This window comes from Acanthochromis polyacanthus, chromosome 1, assembly GCF_021347895.1.
Source record: "Acanthochromis polyacanthus isolate Apoly-LR-REF ecotype Palm Island chromosome 1, KAUST_Apoly_ChrSc, whole genome shotgun sequence".
In the NCBI taxonomy this organism is placed as follows: domain Eukaryota; kingdom Metazoa; phylum Chordata; class Actinopteri; family Pomacentridae; genus Acanthochromis; species Acanthochromis polyacanthus.
In genome coordinates, this window is record NC_067113.1 from 11,525,316 (window position 1) to 11,545,671 (window position 20,356).

Here is a 20,356-nt window from a genome sequence, read left to right on the forward strand (position 1 = left end):
TGAGTGACTTATCTGGCAGTTTTAGACGTTTCAGCAGAGTTCTGTAGCCCATCTATGGTTGTCTTCAACTCATCTTCAGCATGTTCCTCTTGTTTTGTCCATCTCATTAACATGCACGACCTCAGCTTAAAAAAGATGAGATGTTGGCAGAGTTGTTGTATCAGATTTCACAGGTGTTCCTAATAAAGTGACAGGTTAGTGTAGTACAGGAGTGTCAAACTCAGCTTAGTTCAGGTTCCACATTGAGCCAGTTTGATCTCAAGTGGAACGAACCAGATAAATCATAACATACTAACCTATAAATATCCACACCTCCTAATGGTTCCCTTCGTTTGAGTGCAAAGAAAGTACATTCTGAAAATGTTCACATTTAAGTAATTATCTTTCTACAAAACATTATAAACAAAGTGAAATTTCTTCAGATAAAAAAGTTCAATTTTAAAAACATTAGACCTCAGTTTATCATTTCCACATTACAACTTCCAGATCGGGCTGCACAGTGTGTAGTGGTTAGCACTTTCGCCTTGCAGCAAGAAGATCCCCGGTTCAAATCCCGGCCTTGGCCTGGGATCTTTCTGCATGGAGTTTGCATGTTCTCCCTGTGCATGCGTGGGTTTTCTCCGGGTACTCCGGCTTCCTCCCACAGTCCAAAAATATGCTGAGGTTAATTGGTTACTCTAAATTGCCTGTAGGTGTGAATGTGAGTGTGATTGTTTGTCTGTATATGTAGCCCTGTGACAGACTGGTGACCTGTCCAGGGTGTCCCCTGCCTTCGCCCGAGTCAGCTGAGATAGGCTCCAGCACCCCCCGCGACCCTAGTGAGGATAAAGCGGTGTATAGAGGATGGATGGATGGATGAACTTCCAGATCGCAGTGTGTCTACAAAGGAACACAACATTTAGTCACCTGGAACTGAATCATATAATATTTTACTTAAAAAGGACAAAAAAAACAAGACAAAATATTTCAAAAATGAGACACAAACGACAAAAGTGAGAAACAAAATGACAGAAAATGAGACCAACAGCACAAAGCAAAACAAAAAAGTTACAAAATGACCAAAAAAAAAATGAACGAGACAAAAACTACAAAACCGTGAAATAAAACGGCAAAAATGTGACACAAATGATAAAAGTCAGACAAAAAACCACCAAAGAGCAACAAAAACAAGACAAAATATTACAAAAATGAGACACAAAATGACTAAAGAACAATGAACAATCTAGTATTTTACTTTATGATCAAAGCAACTTGTCATGGTGTAGAAGTTATTTTAGATTTATAGTTTTACTAATTTACAATCTGCAGTTAATGTCTTCTCTGTAATTTTTACACTTTGAGGGCCGGATTGGACCCTCTGGAGGACCGATGGTTTGACACCTGTGATATAGTAGAATCTCTTCAATCTCATGTTTGTTTGACTAAAAACAAACCTGATAATCAGCCTGAACAGTGGCAGCCTGCAGCTCTGTTCTGGGTGTAAGGACTGGCCTCAGACCAGTAACAGCTGCTCCTGCATGTCACTGAGCAGCTGTAGGACTGTTTGGGAGAAGCAGGGAGCTCCACAGACACAGCGGGACTTTGGTAATGTGAGGCAGATCGGCCTTTTTCTGAAAAAGAAAAGACACTGACTGGCAGAAATGTCCTAAGTCACTTCCTTCACCTTGGTAAGCCGTCTGAGTTGTGAAATGGTGTCTGGTAGGACAGAAGCGCAGTGGGCTGAGGAGCTGCTCACGGAGAGGAGGGATTCATGCTGGCCGTGCTAAGACCTGTAGGAAATTAAATTGGTGCAGATAAACTGAGCATTGACACTTGGTCTATTTAAAGGTGTCGTTTTGCTGGTGTGAAAGCCGTGGGACTAACACTGGAACATACTCCTCCTAATGAGAGATCAGCCTGACACTGGAGATCTGTTTTGGAACTTTTTTACTGTGATACTGGTGACTCTATAACATTTATATGATGTGCCAAAAGTAACCAGGAAAAGTCATTCACACCGGCTGTTAAGTGAACTGTTTCACAATATAGGAAACCTGTTGTTGCACAAAGCAGAGAGCTGTTAGTTTAATGCACAGTCGTCAGAGAACCAAACCATGTGCTGGCAAGGAATGACCAGTTCATGTGTCTCGGATGTTTGGTGGCCAGAGCGCTGAAAGGAATTCTGCTGACGGCCACCAGTGAGGTCTGTAGAGTCATGAGAATACTCTCCTGGAAAGACAAGATGTTTGATTTTCAGGAGTAGATGTGAAGTGTAGCAGGAATCTCAGTGAGACATTGAACATTCAAAATGACAACATCTGACTTCGATATATACCACTAGAGCTGAATGAGATCTGTTTTGGAAAAGCTTATTGTAAGTTCTGTGCAAGCATGTGCTAACATAGTTGCACAAGGGTTTTCTAATCATCACTGAGCCTTTCAACAGCATTAGCTAACACAATGTAGCATTAGAACACAGGAGTGATGGTTGCTGGAAATGTTCCTCTGTACCCCTATGGAGATATTCCATTAAAAATCAGCCGTTTCCAGATAGAATAGTCATTTACCACATTAACAATGTCTACACTGGATTTATCATTCATTTAATGTTATCTTCAGTAAAAAAAATGCTTTTCTTTCAAAAAATAAGAACATTATTAAGACACTCCCAAAATTCTGAACGGTAGTATAATAAAATACAGTAAAAATATAGTAAAACTACAATAAAAAATCGGAAAAATCTTATAAAATAGTACTAATACTGTAAAAATAAAGTAAAAGTATAGAAACAGTACAGTAAAAACATATTACAAATACTGTAAAAATATAGTAAAAATGTATTAAAAATACAATGAATATGAAGTAAAATCTATTTAAAAATACTGTAAAAATGTACTAAAAATATACACTACCGTTCAAAAGTTTGGGGTCACCCAGATAATTTCCTGTTTTCCATGAAAACTCAAAGTTTTTTCATGTGCTAGCATGACAAACACTTTGTGCAAGTGTTTGTAATACCCTTGTTTTGTATAAAACCTATTGTGAGTTCTGTGCAAGCATCGACTATTTCAGGTCCATCTGTCCTGAGGAAGGAACCCTCCTCTGTTCTCCTTCATTGCTTCCTTTGTGTATTTACATATCCTTTTTTCTCTCAGCCTAGTCGTCTATCCAGCACCATGGGAAAGAAGAGTCGGGTGAAAACTCAGAAGTCGGGCTCAGGAGCCAGCGCTGTGGTTTCCCCCAAGGAGATGATGAACCTCATCTCTGAGCTGCTGCAGAGTATGTTAACGCTCACACTCTTTACCTGGGCACAGATCTCCTTTACACACTTCAGATTCTACCTTTCACTGCCACAGAGCTGCCTGATGCTAACTCATAAACAGTATTTCTAGTGAAGGCTTGGTAGCACCTGGAGGGTTTGGTGCAGGTTGGACGCGGAACGTTGAGACATTTCTACTGGGAAGATCCTTCTAGTGAACTAAACAACATTTTGTTTTTGATTTAAGAGCGTTGCACACAGTGAGGTGGTCTGGTTTCAGTGTGGCCATGTGCTGTAGTAAAGGAGTTCTGGACCTATCAGCTTACAGTATTCTGTGCCATTAAGATGCATTAAGCTCTCTGTCCAAATTGTCAGCTCAGAGGGAGCTTACAGGAGTGTGTTTCTCTTTCTTTTTAGTGCTGATACAGTTAAAACATTGCTGAGGTTTCCATGCTGCTGCTGTGTAGGAGGCTCATGTGCTAAAGATGACAGATCTAGTCCAGTTATTGCTATCAGATCAACAGACTGCGCTAAAACCAGGGCGTCTGCAGTGTTTGAAACATCTCAGTGTGTTCTGGCCACTCAGGAAACGTTATAAACCTTCAGAGTAAAAGCTGGTTCTCTAAGGCAGTGGACTTTGAGTGAGCAACGACGGGCCTGAAATAAACACAAACGCTGCTCCCACAGGTGATCCGCTGCACAGTTCTGCCAATGGCATCACTCCAATAACTCCTGTACAGCTAAAACTGAAGAAAACGACTTCAGCCAGTAAACATGGATGTAAACCACAGCTGTCACGTAGTCAGATTTTTACTGCACAGTCGTTGAGGCCAAGAGAATTCACAACAACGCTGTTATTGTGATAATAAATATTAAATAAAAACAAGATACGACGCTATTAGTCCAATTTATCCTGATACACTGAAAGTAAACATCACTTTAAGCTGTTTACAGAAACACTTCACAGGACATATTTAATTATATTGTTGGAAATTACTACAGGGAGGCACTAAAATATATTTGAAATTACAATAAATAATTCTTAGGTTATAAACAGCATTTTATGTAGTACTAAAAAGTATTAAATTCTCCCTAGTATACCTGTCCAGGTACAGTCCAGATGTGTGTGGTCTGGTTCATGTCCTCAAAAGATATGAAGGATGAAGAACGGATCCTGTTGGCTGAATGATCACAGTGGGTTTGAAACCAACCAGGAGACTTTTACGTAGATTCTCTCCACCTTTCTGTCAGTTTCAGGCTCTCGTACTCTCATGTTGTCATGAAGCTGATGTTTGAAACACACTGACTGACCTTCACCTCTTCATGTGAGAGAGTAGAAACCCCTGCAGCAGCTTCAGTGCTGGCTGCTCTTCACAGTGTGAGGCTGCGTGGTTCAGCTGCAGTTCAGGTGTTTACTGTCCCTATGCTTCCTCAGAATGCAGCAGCGCAGCGCCCCCTGCTGGTAAAGAGTGGGAGGAGTACATCCAAATCAGAGGCCTGGTGGAGAAGATCCGCAAGAAACAGAAGGGTGAGTTAAAACTGTAATCATCTTTTTATCTGCTGCACTGTGCTAAAAAAGATATGAAGTTATGTGTAATAGTAGTTTTTATTTTCAGCCAGGGATCAGTTTCTAGTACTATCATTTATGCTGTAAATGTTTGTGTTTGTCCAGGCATGTCCGTTGTGTTTGACGGCAGCAGGGAGGACTACTTTCCAGACCTGATGTCCTGGGCGCAGGAGAATGGAGCGTCCTGCGACAGCTTCACGGTGGCCGACTTTGGAGCAGAGGGCTACGGCCTGCGGGCCACCAGGGACATCAAGGTGGTCACTTGATTTTTGATTTGTAAGAATGTAAGAAGTTTCCCTGCTTCTTAAATCACTTCACTGGCTGGCTTAGTTTTTAATGCCATTCATAGGTTGACTTGCCTTCATTTTAGTTGCTCTGCTAAATATTATTTACACTGCAGGCAGAGGAATTGTTCCTGTGGATCCCCAGGAAGATGCAGATGACCGTGGAATCAGCTCAGAACTCTGTGCTGGGTAAGACGTGAAGATATTCAGTCATATCAGCGTGTCCCATTGCTGTGCAGATAGGGTTAGTGGAGAACATTTCCTGGACAGAGTTCAGGGGGCTCCAGTGATGTTTTCATTTGATTTGAAAGCACTGGAACTGTTTATATTTAGTGTTACTCATTAAAACACAGTCTGTGGGGGTCTTTGAGCTCTAGAAAACCTAAATAGTAGTGATGGTATTTCTGGCCGTATCACTCATCCCTGCTGACCTCCATCTCTCAGGTCCTCTGTACAGCCAGGACCGGATCCTGCAGGCCATGGGTAACGTGACGCTGGCCCTCCACCTGCTGTGTGAGCGGGCCAACCCTGCTTCACCCTGGCTGCCGTACATCCACAGTCTTCCCCAAGAATACGACACACCGCTCTACTACCAGCAGGAGGACGTGCAGCTGCTGCTGGGAACTCAGGCGGTACAGGATGTTCTGAGCCAGTATAAGAACACGGCACGACAGTACGCGTACTTCTACAAACTAGTACAGGTAAACAGACACACACTTACTGTACATGTACACCCTGCTACACACTGCTACCTCTGTTATAGATAGAGACTGATCTCTTTAAAGCCTCCCTCATGACAAACTTTGATCAACTTTCCTCTTTTGTCTGACCTTCCATCTGGATTTAGTTTTGCAGTTTAAATGTTTTCATGCAGAAATTTAAAACACACTGAATGCTCAAAATGCAAATTTAGAAAAAGTGATTAACGAACCTTAGAAGTTCCTGCTTTGACCACTGGCCAGACAAAGCTAATTTTAGCTCTGGAACCGAGCAGCAAAACTGAAGTGTTCCACACACTGATGGGAAATACATATTGTTGAAATAAACCAGGGTTATCCTCCAGGGCTGCTCTTGTTAAGCCTCCTCTGCAAATACTTGTAAACCAAACGTTTTCAGTCATAATTTACAGAGAAGTTGGAAGTGTTTTGTCTTTTTGGTTTAGAGATTCCTGGTTGGTGTCAGTATAGGTCTGGATAGCTTCATTTGAGGCGTGCTTTTGATAGTTAGTTACAGCACAACATTTTGTCATCACATTAGACGGTCTGGAATTGCTTCATACCCCAGACCAGCTGCATATCGCTCTACCTGCACAGGTAAACTCAAATCAGCTGACCCTCTTTGATCTAGCATTGCTGTAAAGAATGGAAACAAATTCACTTATGTCACTGTTTTAATGTCATTTAACAAGTTGATCAAAGGAACCTACAGAAAGGGAACGTGCATTCAGATAGACAGAGAAATGAAGCTGAAATTTTTACCCACTAACTACTTTAATTCGGTGCAACGTTCAGGTTTGACAGTCATTTACAGACATGTTTAGATGTTTGCAGGCCTCAGTAACGTCTTCATAGCAGCTGTTTTCCCCTTCAAGCCTCGTTCCTTCAGTCGTCTGGTTATGGTAACTCTGGTCACTCAGATTCTGATCTAGAAGCATCAGTCTCTGTCTGAAGATCAGCAGTGGTCTTCCTTCTGTCTCTAGAACTTCATATCTTGAGGTGCTTATACATCTGCTTCAGTTAGTTTTCATTTTCAGCCTCTTCCTTGCATTTTCTAAGTACCAGTTTCTGCATTAGAGTCCAAGTCATACTGACGACGCTGTGAGAACACTTTGTGTCTTAAAGACCATCCGGCATCTTGAAGAGCTTTAATTCAGACTCTGTCTGATGCTTGTGAAAACTCAACAGAACAGCAGAATTAAGATCTGCTGCTCTGATTATCACCTTCATCGAATCCTGAAGCATCTTGTCTCTTTGTCGGTGTAGTTACGTGATGATCTTTAAAGCGATACCCTGACTCATTAAATACTTGTTGCATAAAACTGCGCAGACACTTTGTGGATTTGGCGCCAATTCAACGATCGCCTCTGACTTATTTTGAAATCAGATATTTGAAGTTGTTGATATCACACCGCCTGATTAACTGTCTGAACTTTCAGCAATGATCAGTTGGATTTCTGTCAGGTTAGAGGTTTTGGTGAGCTGTCTGCAGTTTGATTCCCCACGTGGCTACCAAAGATCTCCGACGAATGGCAGTGAGCTCGTTTAACGCTCTGAACCCCAAGCAGTTTCCTCTGAGTGAGGATTTTGAACTGAATTCATGTTTTTATACCTAAAGTTGAGCCAGTGCACTGGAAGTCTCAGAGTAGCCAGAAATTTATCAAGAAAAACATACGAGCACTAAAATGTTTAGTTTTTCCTGTTCAGGAATGCAGAAATCACCGTAATTTGGCATCTCAATCAAAAAATAATAACGTGCTTTAGTGTTTATTTCTGAGATAAAAAATTCATGGATAACAACAAAAATTATAGTTTAAAATAAAATAAATGGTTGTATTTATATAGCGCTTTTATCCAAAGTGCTTTACATGATACATCACATTCACACACTGATGGTGGGAGCTGCCATGCAAGGTGCTAACCACCACCCACCAGGAGCAATTAGGGGTTAGGTGTCTTGCTCAGGGACACCTCCACATGAGCTTGACGGGCTGGGGGATCGAACCGCAACCCTCCGGTTGTGAGACGGTCACTCTACCCACTGAGCTATGCCGCCCCAGTTTAGCATTAAAGATATCATTTAGATTTAAGAGCTGCACATACTGGTGGATTAACCATTACAGAAACTACTGGATGTTCCAGCTAGGTGTACTGTACCTAATAATCCTCCTGCTGAAGTAAGAGAAGTCCTGTGCCTGAAATACTCCAGAAAAACCAGGAGGGGGCGACGCTGGACAAGAGCTACACAGTTAAGCTCCAACTGTTCTGAACTATTGCTGTAGCTGTACTAACTGATATTTCTCCTCCTTTGGACTTTGATGGGTGTATAATCTTCTAATTTGATGGATGCCCAAATTATTTCCATATCAAAGACAGCAGTTCTCTCTTACGCTTTGAAAAGAAAAACTGTTCAGATTGTGAACTTTGAAAATGATCACGTAAAGACTTTCTGACCAGTGTAATCTGCCAACAAAAGGAATAAGATGTAGAGACAGTGACTGAATGATGAAATGTTGGTTAACAGGCCTAGACTGCAGACAGTGGGATGGTAATCTCAAAATATGCTAATTTCCCATTTTTAATCTACAGCATGGTAACATGCTTTGATCAGAGCTCTACACAGTCCTCTTCTCTGAAGTCAGTCTCTTATTTTTTTCCAAAGACGCAACAACAAGTTTCTCAAAGAAACCATTCTTTGCATCAGCAGCTAGGTGTTTGTTTTAATTAGACTGTGTACAGGCACAAAAAACTAGTGTTTGCATATTAAAATGATGGACATTTTTATCTTTGACTGGATCTTTATTTTCAGACACACCAAGTAGAATGACTCAAAGTGTGTTTGAAACAGGATATAAGGTATTATTTATGTTTATGAATTGCTTATTACTAATGTGTCTTTTTAAACACGAGGGATAACCAACGTTAAATGCCTACTCCTTATTGAAAATGTGTAATTCCTCCACTAGGGGGGAGTGTTGTTTTCTGAACAGCTGGGGATCATCCCCGTCCTGTAGGAGCTGTAGTCACTTTTACTTTTACTGTACATGATGGACAGATTGTGAAGATTTGAACACAGTGAGCTTTATCTGTTTAGAAGCCAGTGACGAGACAGAAGTGTGTGTTGTGAAAGACATCTTTAAGTCCATCGCCCCGTTAATTTCTCCAAGACTGTGGTCCATGTTCTTTGTTAATGCTCTGCTATATGTAGTCTATCTAGACATAGAAAAGATGATGGATGTTTCCCTTCCAGACTTACTGGTCTGGAGTCAATGCAGAGGTGACTTTTGGACTTTTAGATGACTCCTCCACTGGTCTAAGGTCTGATTGTATAAAAGTCTGAGGAAATGATCGGCTCCTCACTTCATCTGTTACCTTAGTAGATATGTTCCTGACATGTTTATGGCCTCAGTCACTAGTTTTAAGCATTTTTGAATGCAGCATGGTGTTAATTTTGTGGGTTTGAGTTCCATGTAGAGGATGATATCATCATCATGACCATCTGACTGTTCTCAGTCTGATCCAGCCCTCATTATGTCTGGTTTCAAAGGACCAAGGTGGCTACAAAGAAATTCCAAACTCCAGGCTGATAAACAGCAGTCTACAAACCAGTGAATGATCTAACAGCAGCTAAGTCTTCTATATAATCTATTTAGCTGTTTTGTCCACAGCAGGTAGATTAAGGCCATGGGGCTCTCAGGAGGAAATGTTGACAATGTTTGACATTCTGGTGGTGTTTCTGTTTGCCAATAAGCCTGTGCTTGTATAGGATTAATCATTTTATGGGTTTATCTTGTTGATTGGGACAGTTTCTGCGCTCACATGTTGAGTGCATACATTGATAGATGATGCCTCTCAACTGTGGCATCATGATTTTGTACTAAAGTCCACAGTAAAGCTTCCGTGCTGTCTTCTCAGGCCCTCCTCAGACATGGTAAACACTCAAAGGTAGTTTTAACTATTGTACCTGATAAGATCCTTTCAGACTGTGTTCAGACTGTACATGACTTAAAATATCCATTTGTATGACAGTGTAGACGAAGCAGAGAAGTTGTGTTCATATCAGTTTAGGTTGAAACATGGTTTGTCCTGATATCTGAAAATATCAGGGCAAATATCAGTTTTGTTTTTAAGTCGGGCTTTTGAGTGTATTTTTTATTGAAAAATCTTTATGTATCTACACTACCGTTCATAAGTGTGGGCTCATCCAGACAATTCCATGTTTTCCATGTAAACTCCCACTTTTATCCATGTGCTAACATAACTGTACAAAGGTTTTCTAATCATCAATGAGCCTTTCAACACCATTAGCTAACACAATGTAGCATTAGAACACAGGTGTGATGGTTGCTGGAAATGTTCCTCTGTACCCCTATGGAGATATTCCATTAAAAATCAGCTGTTTCCAGATAGAATAGTCATTTACCACATTAACAATGTCTACACTGGATTTATCATTCATTTATTGTTGTCTTCATTTAAGAAAAAAAAGCTTTTCTTTCAACAATAAGGACATTTCTACGTGACCCCAGACTTTTGAACAATAGTGTATCTTAAACTTTTGTGGCCATATAGGGTTTGCGTTTTGTTCTTTTGCAAAGCAAAAATGATAATAACTCATTGCTCTCATGTTCTGACAGCGTTCTTTAGGATTTCTGTTCGTTAAAGTTAAAATCAACAGTGTAGAACGGTGGTGTCTGGATGGAAAAGTGCTGTATTTTATAATGCTCCTGCTCTGAGCTCGACTGTCTATCAGTAGAGGAGATTTTCTCACAACACACACACACACACACACACACACACACCCCTACCTCGGGGTAAAACAGTGTGGTCACATCATATTTCACCTCTGGAGCTGAATAGCTGCTGTGTGAGGTGACACTGATTCGTCCCTACAGGTGAGTGCAGAGGACCGAGTGCTTGTCGAGTTAAACAAAGTGACCAAGTTTCCACGCCCATACCACTCAGGAATCAGTCAGGGTGATAAATTGGCTCTTTGCAGATGACTCACTATCACTAAAGAGGCCAACCAATTAAAGACAAGAAATTCAAGTCAAGCAATGTCAAATATATGTTTAGAAGCTGTCCCTCACCGCTAAATTCACATGCAGTAACCTAAGAGTCTGCCATTTATTACATATTGACTGCTTATGAATGCTAAATGAAGACTTAAAGAGTTACTGATGGCTTTTTGCTTGTTTTTTATTGTAAAGGACCTTAGGAGTCGACAGTAGCTTAATTCGGCCAACCACATGTTTTCCTCACACATGACCATCGTTTATACAGGAAGCCACTTTGTATAAATTCATGTTTAGTACATTTAGGTTGGTTTATTTGCTTGTTTCCTCAACGGTAAGATAAATAGATTGCATAGAATATCATATCGGTGTGTTCAGGACACAGTGAGAGAAGTTAGCCTAGCTTAGTATAAAACCTGGAGCCACGCAACTACTCTGACTACGACGAGAAACTACGCTTTTTTTACATTTGTTTATGTGTACCAGTCAAACAAATGAGATGGATCGTATTGATCTCTGAGCTTCAGAAGCATACCGTGGTTTCTTCAGTATTTGTATGTACGGGTGCATATTTGGGGGGTTGTCGGCAGTGATTTTGTCTGTCGGTATACATCAACGTATATCAGGCTGTGTGGCTGGTCATACATACATCAGGAACACCAGGCAGAGGCAGAGCAGGGAGATGGGGGTGGGGAGGAGAGAGAGAGGGTTTTTTGAGGAAGGTACATTCAGGTCAATTCAATTCAAAGCCAATGTGACAAGCTAATTTTCCAGCCCGGTCATCTGAGGAGGAGGGTGAGGAGGAACGAGCTGGGGACAAAACAAGGAGGAGGGAAGAGTGTGTGTGTGTGTGTGTGTGTGTGTGTTAAGAAAGGAGATGTATCAGAGATGAGAGGATGGGACACACACACCTCCATGAGCCCTCCCTGCTCGGTCTCCATGTCATGCCAACTGCAGCACAGACTTGTGTGTCCATGTATTACTTATGTTGAGGGGATAAAACTGTTAATGCTCGCATTATGGAAGCTTTGTGTTCCCAAAGGGAAATAAAGTCGACATTAAAAAACAAGAAAAGCACTCAGAGAGCAGTCCTCCTCCAAGGCTGCTCAGTCCTTGGATCATTTCTGATGGATAAGTCCTGAGAAGTCCTCAGTGGTGGATTTGTAGTAGGATCACAATCAGCTGATGTAGTGTTCACTTGTTGTCATGGTTACAGTGACGCCGTGCCGCTATCTGGCAATGATACAGAAATCTTTAACAAATCTGTGGACCCAGACAAACAGACACCGTTTATCACCTAACTCCACCGCGTTCCATGGGGGAGTACATTTAAGGTTTGTTTGAAGCTTGGGCAATAGTTCAGTTTAAGTTTGAGACAAGTTTATGGTTTTGCAGGTACAGGAGGTCCTCGGTTTACGACATCCTCGACCTACAGCGTTTCGTCGTTACATCAGAATATGTTACATGGAACTAGTTGATGAGTGGATGAATACGTTGTCACGTGGCGCTATCAGACGGCTTTGTTTCCATTCTCCAGTTGTACGCCACCTTGGATTGTGCTACATTCACTAACTTTTTGCCCTTCATTATGGCTCCCAGCATAAGTTAGACTCTTCTGATGCTTGGGAAAAAAGGAAAGCCATCTCCATGTGTTCGGTCTTCACTACAGTGTAAAATTTGCAGCCGTCCAACTAGTTAAACTCATGTTGCAAAATGAATTGTGTCGTAGCAAACTTTACTTCTTTACTGTGGCTCTTGATCCACATTATAGAGTGAAAGCTGCAACAAAAACAGAGTGAAACAACAAATACATGTAAATAAATCCTTATAACTTCACCAGTAAGTCCAAAAAGGAAGTTAATTACTGATGACATTGCCTCTGTGGCGTTATAAAGTAGAGCCGTGCATCCAGCTAAACATCAAAATAGCAGACAGGAAGTAAAAATTGTCAACAGACAACTTCAGAATAAACGCTTTTTCAAAGTAAAAGTGCATCGATAATTCTGTCTTAAGGGCAATACACCATGGAAGTGAAATTAGATTTCATGAAATGCTTGGAACAGGACAAAACACTGATGAATATTAGATCAAGTTGTAAAAACAGTGGAACATATTCTGTTTTCTTCTTGAAAAATGATTCATACATGCATGAAAGTCATTGGTATTCATGTCTTTTATGTTGAATTGATGGACATCGTGATGCACGTACCGACTTTGTTTACATTTTGCCGAAGTTCCGGCTTACATCTGTCTGTAGGAACGGAAATCTGACGTATGTGGAGGACCTCCTGTACTGGTTAGAGTTAGGGTAGAGTTCTGAGTAATGTTTTCTGAAGTGGTGAAAAATGATTGTATGTGTGATGAGGAGGTGTAGTTTTGGATGGTGGTGGTATTTTTAGTCCTCACTGACCACCCAACAGAAGCGGTGTAGAACTAAAAGTTGACAACTCATAGTTGTTTGTCACGAGAGATACAGAGGTGAGGTGGTGACAGTTAATGAGGCCAGATGCACACATCTTGTATATTATGGACTACATCTAACCTTAAATAAGAAATCAAGTGGTTCCCAAAAAGAATCTGTAGTCAACACATTACTGCAGTTCTGTTTATGTACTTCTAGGTGACTTATAATGGAAAGCATCTTTGGTTAACTCCTGTTGTTTTTAAATGTTCTCGATAAATAGCGGTGACTTACAGCCTTCCTCATATGTTCCCTAATTAGTGAACACTAGGTTCTTCTTAATTTTGCTTTTCTCTGACTTTACTTAGTTCTTCCTCTTTGCCCTTTCGCTCTGCTTCCATGTTCCTTCCCTCCGTCTCCTCTTTTCCTTCATTATGCATTCCACTGAACTCCACTCGTTTTCTCCCACTTTCTCTCTTTCTCTGCCGCTTAAGCTCGAGACGGTTTGCAAATGACTGTAGTAGGTGGCTGCTGTGACTTTAAATGGAGGAAACTCACACACTCTCACACACTCACACACACACACACACACACACACACTGATTCAGGCCCAAATTGATGAGGCAGATTTATGACGGCTGCTGGCCACAACAAATTAAGCTGACAGTGATGTATGTGGGGGGTCGAGTGTCACGCTGCACTAACGGACCACACACTCGCACACATGCCCCAGCGGTGGCCCCCTACTCCCAGTTCTTCTTGTTAGGCGTCCCCGTCAGAGCGTACCTGCATAATGAAATTCCTCATACTGATTTGTGTTTTTTCCTCTTGTCCACCTTCTTCTCTCCACCTCCAGACTCATCCTGCTGCCAGCAAGCTGCCCCTGAAGGACAGCTTCACGTTTGACGACTACAGGTCAGTCAGTATGTGTTTGGGGTGGTTGCTGGTTCTGGGTGTGTTCTTCACTAGTTAGCTTTATTGCAGATTAAACAGTCAAACACCTTCCCTCACACATCACTGAGATCTAGACAGACGGTGACATTTCCCAAAAACACACTGTTGGAACAGTCAGAGTGTACAAATCTGATGGTTCGTCCATCCAGATTAGTCAGACCGAGACCTTCTTACCCACGCTGTGTGTGATGTAAACATCCATCACTGGTGGAAGTCAGGACGAAGGAAATCAACGGTTCTGTTTAGCCTCATTTTACTGCTGGTTTAAGGTACATATCACATCTACAGTAACTACACAGAAAACATGGAGAACTGTGAAAAAGAGCCTAGACAACTTATAGACAGCTGTTATTCTGTCCTCAGACAACATATGAAGACAGAATAACATGCAGCTAGCAAAAATGTTAACTCTCTCTTATGACAGCAGCTGAAATCTCGTCGTGATGTTGGAGCATCTGTATCAAACTTCTGAGCTCTAAATAAAGTCTGCCCCCCCCCCCCCCCCCCCCCCCCATCACATTTTTACATATTTCCTATCCCTACATATTCCAGATAATTTACCACTTACATTTTTAAAAAAAAATTTTTTTCATATTTGTCTTCTGTTTTCTCTGTTTGAACTGAGCCTCGAGTTCAGCTGAAAAGACTGGATTTTTCTTGCTGGATTGTTATTTGCAGCTTAGCCTCTCATGTCTCCACAGTTGTGGACAGAATGCAGACAGCAAAGATGCACTGAGCTGATCTCTGATCAGGTCAAACACCGAGTGGTGTGACAGAAAAGCCTCTTGTCTTGCTTTTTGTATAGCTGTGTTCTAGCTTCAGTGTTACTGTGGTAACTTTGGATTTAAACTCTGTAAACTAAAGTCAGCAGCTCTCAGCCCCTCCTCAGACTGCTAACAGCCAATGAACCCTCTGCAGAGTTTTGTGGTTGGAGCAGCTGTGGTCCATAGTAGCTCCAAGTCACTAACAGATGTGATGCCACAGAGAGCTCTGGTTCAGGCCTCAGCAGCTCAGATCTGTTCTGGTGGCGTGTGCAGGGCCAACAACATAGTAGTCATGTGGTTGTAATGTTTTGGCTCCACACCTGCTACTAGTGATGCATAGTGATGATGATTCATTAAATTCATTCACACTGCAGAGCTAACTATTGTGCATCTTACAGGCAGAACTGAGTCAGGGAATTTCCAACTGTTTGCTTCCCCATCCTGCCTCACCTTTGGCCCTAGTAGACTTACTACAGTCATACAAGTGTACACTGAGAAATACAAACACCTGGGAGGTTTTATTTTCACTTTTATCTCCAAATAAAGGGATTCAGATAATCTAATTGACCTGTTTCATTTGCAGCCCAGCTAATTGTCCCTGCATGTCAGTGATTCCTTTGGTCAGTGGTTCAGTGTCATCACAACTGATGGGATGAAGCGAAAGCCCTGGTTGTAACAAATCACAATCATATTCTAGGCCTTTTGAGAGCTAAAAGACTGTATTGAAGGAGGAGAGAAAGTGGCGTGGTGAAAAATGATTCCTTCAGACCTCCTCCTCCTCTGCTGTCTTTTTCCTCTTGTCCTCATTGGCTCTGTTCACCCTCCATCTTTCACCATCCTCGTCTGATGCAAGTCCTCTCCCCACACAGCAATACCCATGTTAAAAATGAACTCCCTGTTCTTGCTGTTGTCCAGGATTTATCAGTCTATGTCAGTAATGAGCAGTGATTGGTTGATTGTGTGACAGGTGGGCGGTGTCCTCTGTGATGACCCGTCAGAACCAGATCCCTACTGAGGACGGCAGCCGGGTCACTCTGGCCCTCATCCCCCTCTGGGACATGTGTAACCACACAAATGGACTGGTAAAGTCTACTACACGCACACGCGCACAAACACACACACACACTGTTGTCTCAGAAAGTACTCAGACTTCCTCACTTGTTGCACATGTGACTGTGTTGTAGATCTAATTATAAGGGATGTGTTTCCCATGTCTGAGCAGTGTTTCTTTGAGAACCTTTATGTTTCTGGTGGCATTCTTCCTGCCCTCAGCTCTATCCAGTTTCTCCATACCTGTATAATGCTGCCACTATTAGACTCCACTGTAGGAAGGATAGTTTTGATGATGAGCAGTGCTTGATGTTTACTAAATCTACTGCTTGGAGTTCTGCCCCTGTAGTTCAGTTTTGGTCCCATCAGACCAGAGATCTTTTCCATCATGCTCTGAGTTCTTTAAATACCAGTAAACTCCAGACAGGCTGCTGTGCCTTTTTGTTCCCGAGTCTCTTTCTTCTGTCCAACCACTTAAAGAACAGACTCATGAGTGCTGCTGAGGTCTTTCCCATCTCAGCAGAAGACTTCTTAAAGATGGTGAGAAGGACTTTTGGCTCCTTGGTCACTGCTGCTTGCTAAGGGTTGCTCAGTTTGATAAATCTCTGAGAATGCTGGTAGCTCCAAACTTCCTCCATTTCACAGTTATTGAGACTACTGTGGTCATTTTAGAAATGGTTTTATACTGTTGTCCTGAAATATGCCTTGACACAGTTTTATCAAAGAAGTCTAAGCAGAAGTCCTTTGACTTTGAGACTGTCTTTGCCCTGACCTTCAGCATGGACCAGAGAAGTTTGAAATCCAATCTACTTCTAGAAACATTAATAGGATAATAAAAGCCAATAAAATGCATCATTAAAACATGTACAACATGTGAAGGGGTCTCAGTACTTTCTAAAGTGAGCATATGCAGTAAGAGTGGTTAGGATTGAATTGTTAAAAGAGGTTGTTGACCTGCAGATCACCACCGGCTACAACCTGGAAGACGATCGCTGTGAGTGTGTGGCGCTGCAGGACTACAAGGAGAATGAACAGGTGAAGATCTGCTCTCTAAGTCTCAAACTCTACTGTCTGTCCTGCTTCTTCTTATGTCCATGCATGTCCCTCGGTGGTAAAAGCATGAGGCGTACAACAGTGGAGGCATCTCCCCCCTCAGCTTTCCTTTCAGAGTACACATCACAGTTTCTAGGAGCTTTTTCTGCTCTTGGATGGAAGATTAATGTTGTTCTGTGTGTTGTACTGCGGTGTGTTTTATTCAGTGTTATACACACACTGTAACTTTCTAATTATATTGTCTCTATTTTTCTATGGATCCATGAATCTACCATGACATGATGTTTAAGACCATGCTCCTACTCGTGTCAGATGATGCGTCATTCATTGAATTTATACATCCTTGCCTGTTTCAGAGCAATCCTGGTGTTGTCTGTCTATATGTCCGTGGTAACAGAGCTTAATGCAACACCACTGAATATGGTGCAAACTGGGCTAAATGTAAAGAAATGGAGCAACATGTGTAGTGCTGCTAATCTGATTACTAACCTGTCGATTGATGGTATTTTGTGAGCGAGTAAACTTATTCTGTAGACAGAGACATATGCTTGGGCTAACTAACGTGTAGACCAGAGGTGTCAAACATGCGGCCTGCGGGCCAAAACCGGCCATTAAAATATAAAAATTCCAGAGAAGAAATTAACTGCAGATTTTAAATTAGTAAAACTATAAATTTAAAACTAAGAGTCTGCCATTTATGACAAGTTGTTTTGATCATAAAGTAAAACACTAGATTGTTCATTGTTCTTTTGTGTTTCGTTTTTGTCGTGTTTTTGTAGTTTTTACACTTTTTTGTCTGACTTTCATCGCTCGTCTCATGTTTTTATCATTTTGTTTCTCATTCTTGTTGTTTTGTTTATTTTTTGTCTCACATGTTTTTTGTCTTATTTTTGTCATTTTGAGTTTTGCTTCATTTGCTGTTTTGTGTCGTTTTTGTCTCACTTGTGTTGTTCATTTTTGTTGCTTTGAAACTTTTTTTGCTTAATTTTGTCTCTGTGTTTTTTTTGTCGTTTGTCTCATTTTTTTTGTCATTTTGTTCCTCATTTTTGCAATATTTTGTCTTGTTTTTGATGTTTTTTTGTCTTTTTTGTCATTTTGATCATAAAGTTAAATACTAAATCGTTCAGTTCCAGATGACTAAATGTTGTGTTCCTTTGTAGACACTCTGTGATCTGGAAGTTGTAATGTGGAAATGATAAACTGAGGCTGAATGTTGCTGAAACTGAATTAATTTTTTCTTCATAAATTTCGGGTTGTTCATGATGTTTTGTAAAAAGATAATTCCTTAAATGTGAACATTTTTGCACTAAAACAAAGGAAACATTAGGAATTGTGATTATTTATAGGTTGTTATGCTGTGATTTTACTGGTCCGACTCACTTCAGATCATGTTGGGCTGAATGTGGAACCTGAACTAAGATGAGTTTGACTCCCGTGGTGTGAACTGTAGCTGTCTGTAGTTTAAAGGTTAAATGCTGAGACTCTTTGGATTGTACCATCAAGGCAGGTGTTGATGGTTTGCTGGTGATGCTGATGATCTTATGGTTTATTCTTCCTGCAGATCTACATCTTCTATGGCACGAGATCCAATGCTGAGTTTGTCATCCACAACGGCTTCTTCTTCCAGGATAATGCCCACGACCGAGTTAAGATCAAGCTGGGTGTCAGTAAGAGTGAACGCCTCTACGCCATGAAAGCCGAAGTGCTGGCACGAGCTGGCATCCCAGCGTACGTTGGACCCCTGCCTTTCATGATTTTTATCTACACAGATCGTGCATGCTCTGTTCAGCTACGCCCCAAGAGTTCATATGAAGCCTTTAATGTGGGTTAAGGAGAGCTTCAGGGTTCCGATTAACTCCATGTACCTTTCATATGGCTGTGCGGTGCTTTTGTCTTCCAACAGTAGATATTTAAACCAATTAGACCCCCCTTTGGCATAATTGAAGACATAACATAAATGTTGCAGCAGGTCTCTTTTTTTCCCCTCCCACCCCACCAAGTATCAATTTACCATCCACCCCAACACTTTCATCACCAAGAAGCTTAATCATTTTATCATTAGCCCCTTAATTTTATGCAACATTCTCTGCGCGGCATTTTTAATCAGACGCCTTTAATCTCTTATTGATGACAGTCTAAATCTCAACAGTGGAAATTAAGTGAAACAATCCCCGTTGTTGCCGGGGCGCTCTATTAAACTGACAGATATGCTCGTAGATCATTTTCAAAGGAAAGAGCAGCAGATTCTGCGTCGGGCCTCGCTGACATGTGGAGCGGCTGCTATCAGACTCTTTTTGCCACATGCAAATCCCTCTTTACTGATACTGTAAGTGGAAATAATATCTAATCACACAGTGGAACGGTTAGTGAAGACAGTGAACTTTCCTGAGCTGGTGGATCCGTTGCTGTGGAGTGCTGGTCAGAGGGATAGTCTGATAGGAAGGGTAGGGAGGCAGCGGTAATAATGGTGACCCTGTGCTGCTGATCACCACATCGATCACTTTGTTGAAACAGAAAAATATCGTCACTTCCCCTCTAACATATCCCATACTTTCTGTCTCACATGAACATTGCTGTTCAGAGAAGCATAAAAGTCAAGAATTTGATGTTATTGGACTCATTAGTGTGTAAAATCTTAAAATTGTACGTGTATGGTTTCATAATGTCTAAGCTGGAATAAATATGTCCTCTGAGTTTAGTACACCATAGAAAACTACGTAATTAAACACCCAGTCTAATGTAGAGCATTCAAAGCTGATCTCTGTGTATCAAAATTATGTATTTGGAAGTCTGTCCCATGTAAATAATCACTCACTGCCTTAAAATGGCTTTAGCTTACCCTTACTCTGTTGTGTGCCTCTAGAAAGTCCCTGTCTTTCTCTGTCCACTTCTGTGCTACTCACTGCACCTTGAGCACACCAGCTCCCCTACGACTCTGCTCAAACACTCCGTACTACATGATATTGATCATATTGTTGAATTGTTATGGTGATTCAGCCTTCAAATTCCAGTATTGCAAATTGACAGAACTGGGTCCTTCTAGAGAACACAAATCACCAAATGAACCTTCAGTTAAATTCACTTTTATTTGTATAACACAGATTCACAACATGTCATCCCTCTTCTGTCCCTCTCAGCCCTCCTTCCAGCAGCAGATGGTCCCCCACATAAAGAGTTCTGCTCAAGGTTTCTTCCCTGTTAAAGGGTGTTTTTCTGCCACTGTCTCCTTAGGACTGCTCTGGGGGTTCATATGGGTTCTGTAAAGCGTCTTGAGACAATTTTACTGTAATTGGCGCTATATAAATAAAATTGAA

At 41.4% G+C, this 20,356-nt stretch overlaps 1 protein-coding gene across 1 annotated transcript in view; it reads left to right on the forward strand.

Annotated features, from left to right (window-relative positions):
• setd3 (SET domain containing 3, actin histidine methyltransferase) overlaps positions 1-20,356 on the forward strand; it is a 31,679-nt gene that overhangs the window by 1,784 nt on the left and 9,539 nt on the right. Inside the window, exons 2-10 of the mRNA XM_022195758.2 lie at positions 3,135-3,258; positions 4,674-4,766; positions 4,911-5,059; positions 5,206-5,278; positions 5,534-5,790; positions 14,078-14,136; positions 15,907-16,021; positions 16,950-17,024; positions 18,604-18,770. Of these exons, the coding sequence (XP_022051450.1) occupies positions 3,156-3,258; positions 4,674-4,766; positions 4,911-5,059; positions 5,206-5,278; positions 5,534-5,790; positions 14,078-14,136; positions 15,907-16,021; positions 16,950-17,024; positions 18,604-18,770 (1,091 nt within the window). The 5' untranslated portion in view covers positions 3,135-3,155. The remainder of the gene's footprint in view (positions 1-3,134; positions 3,259-4,673; positions 4,767-4,910; positions 5,060-5,205; positions 5,279-5,533; positions 5,791-14,077; positions 14,137-15,906; positions 16,022-16,949; positions 17,025-18,603; positions 18,771-20,356) is intronic.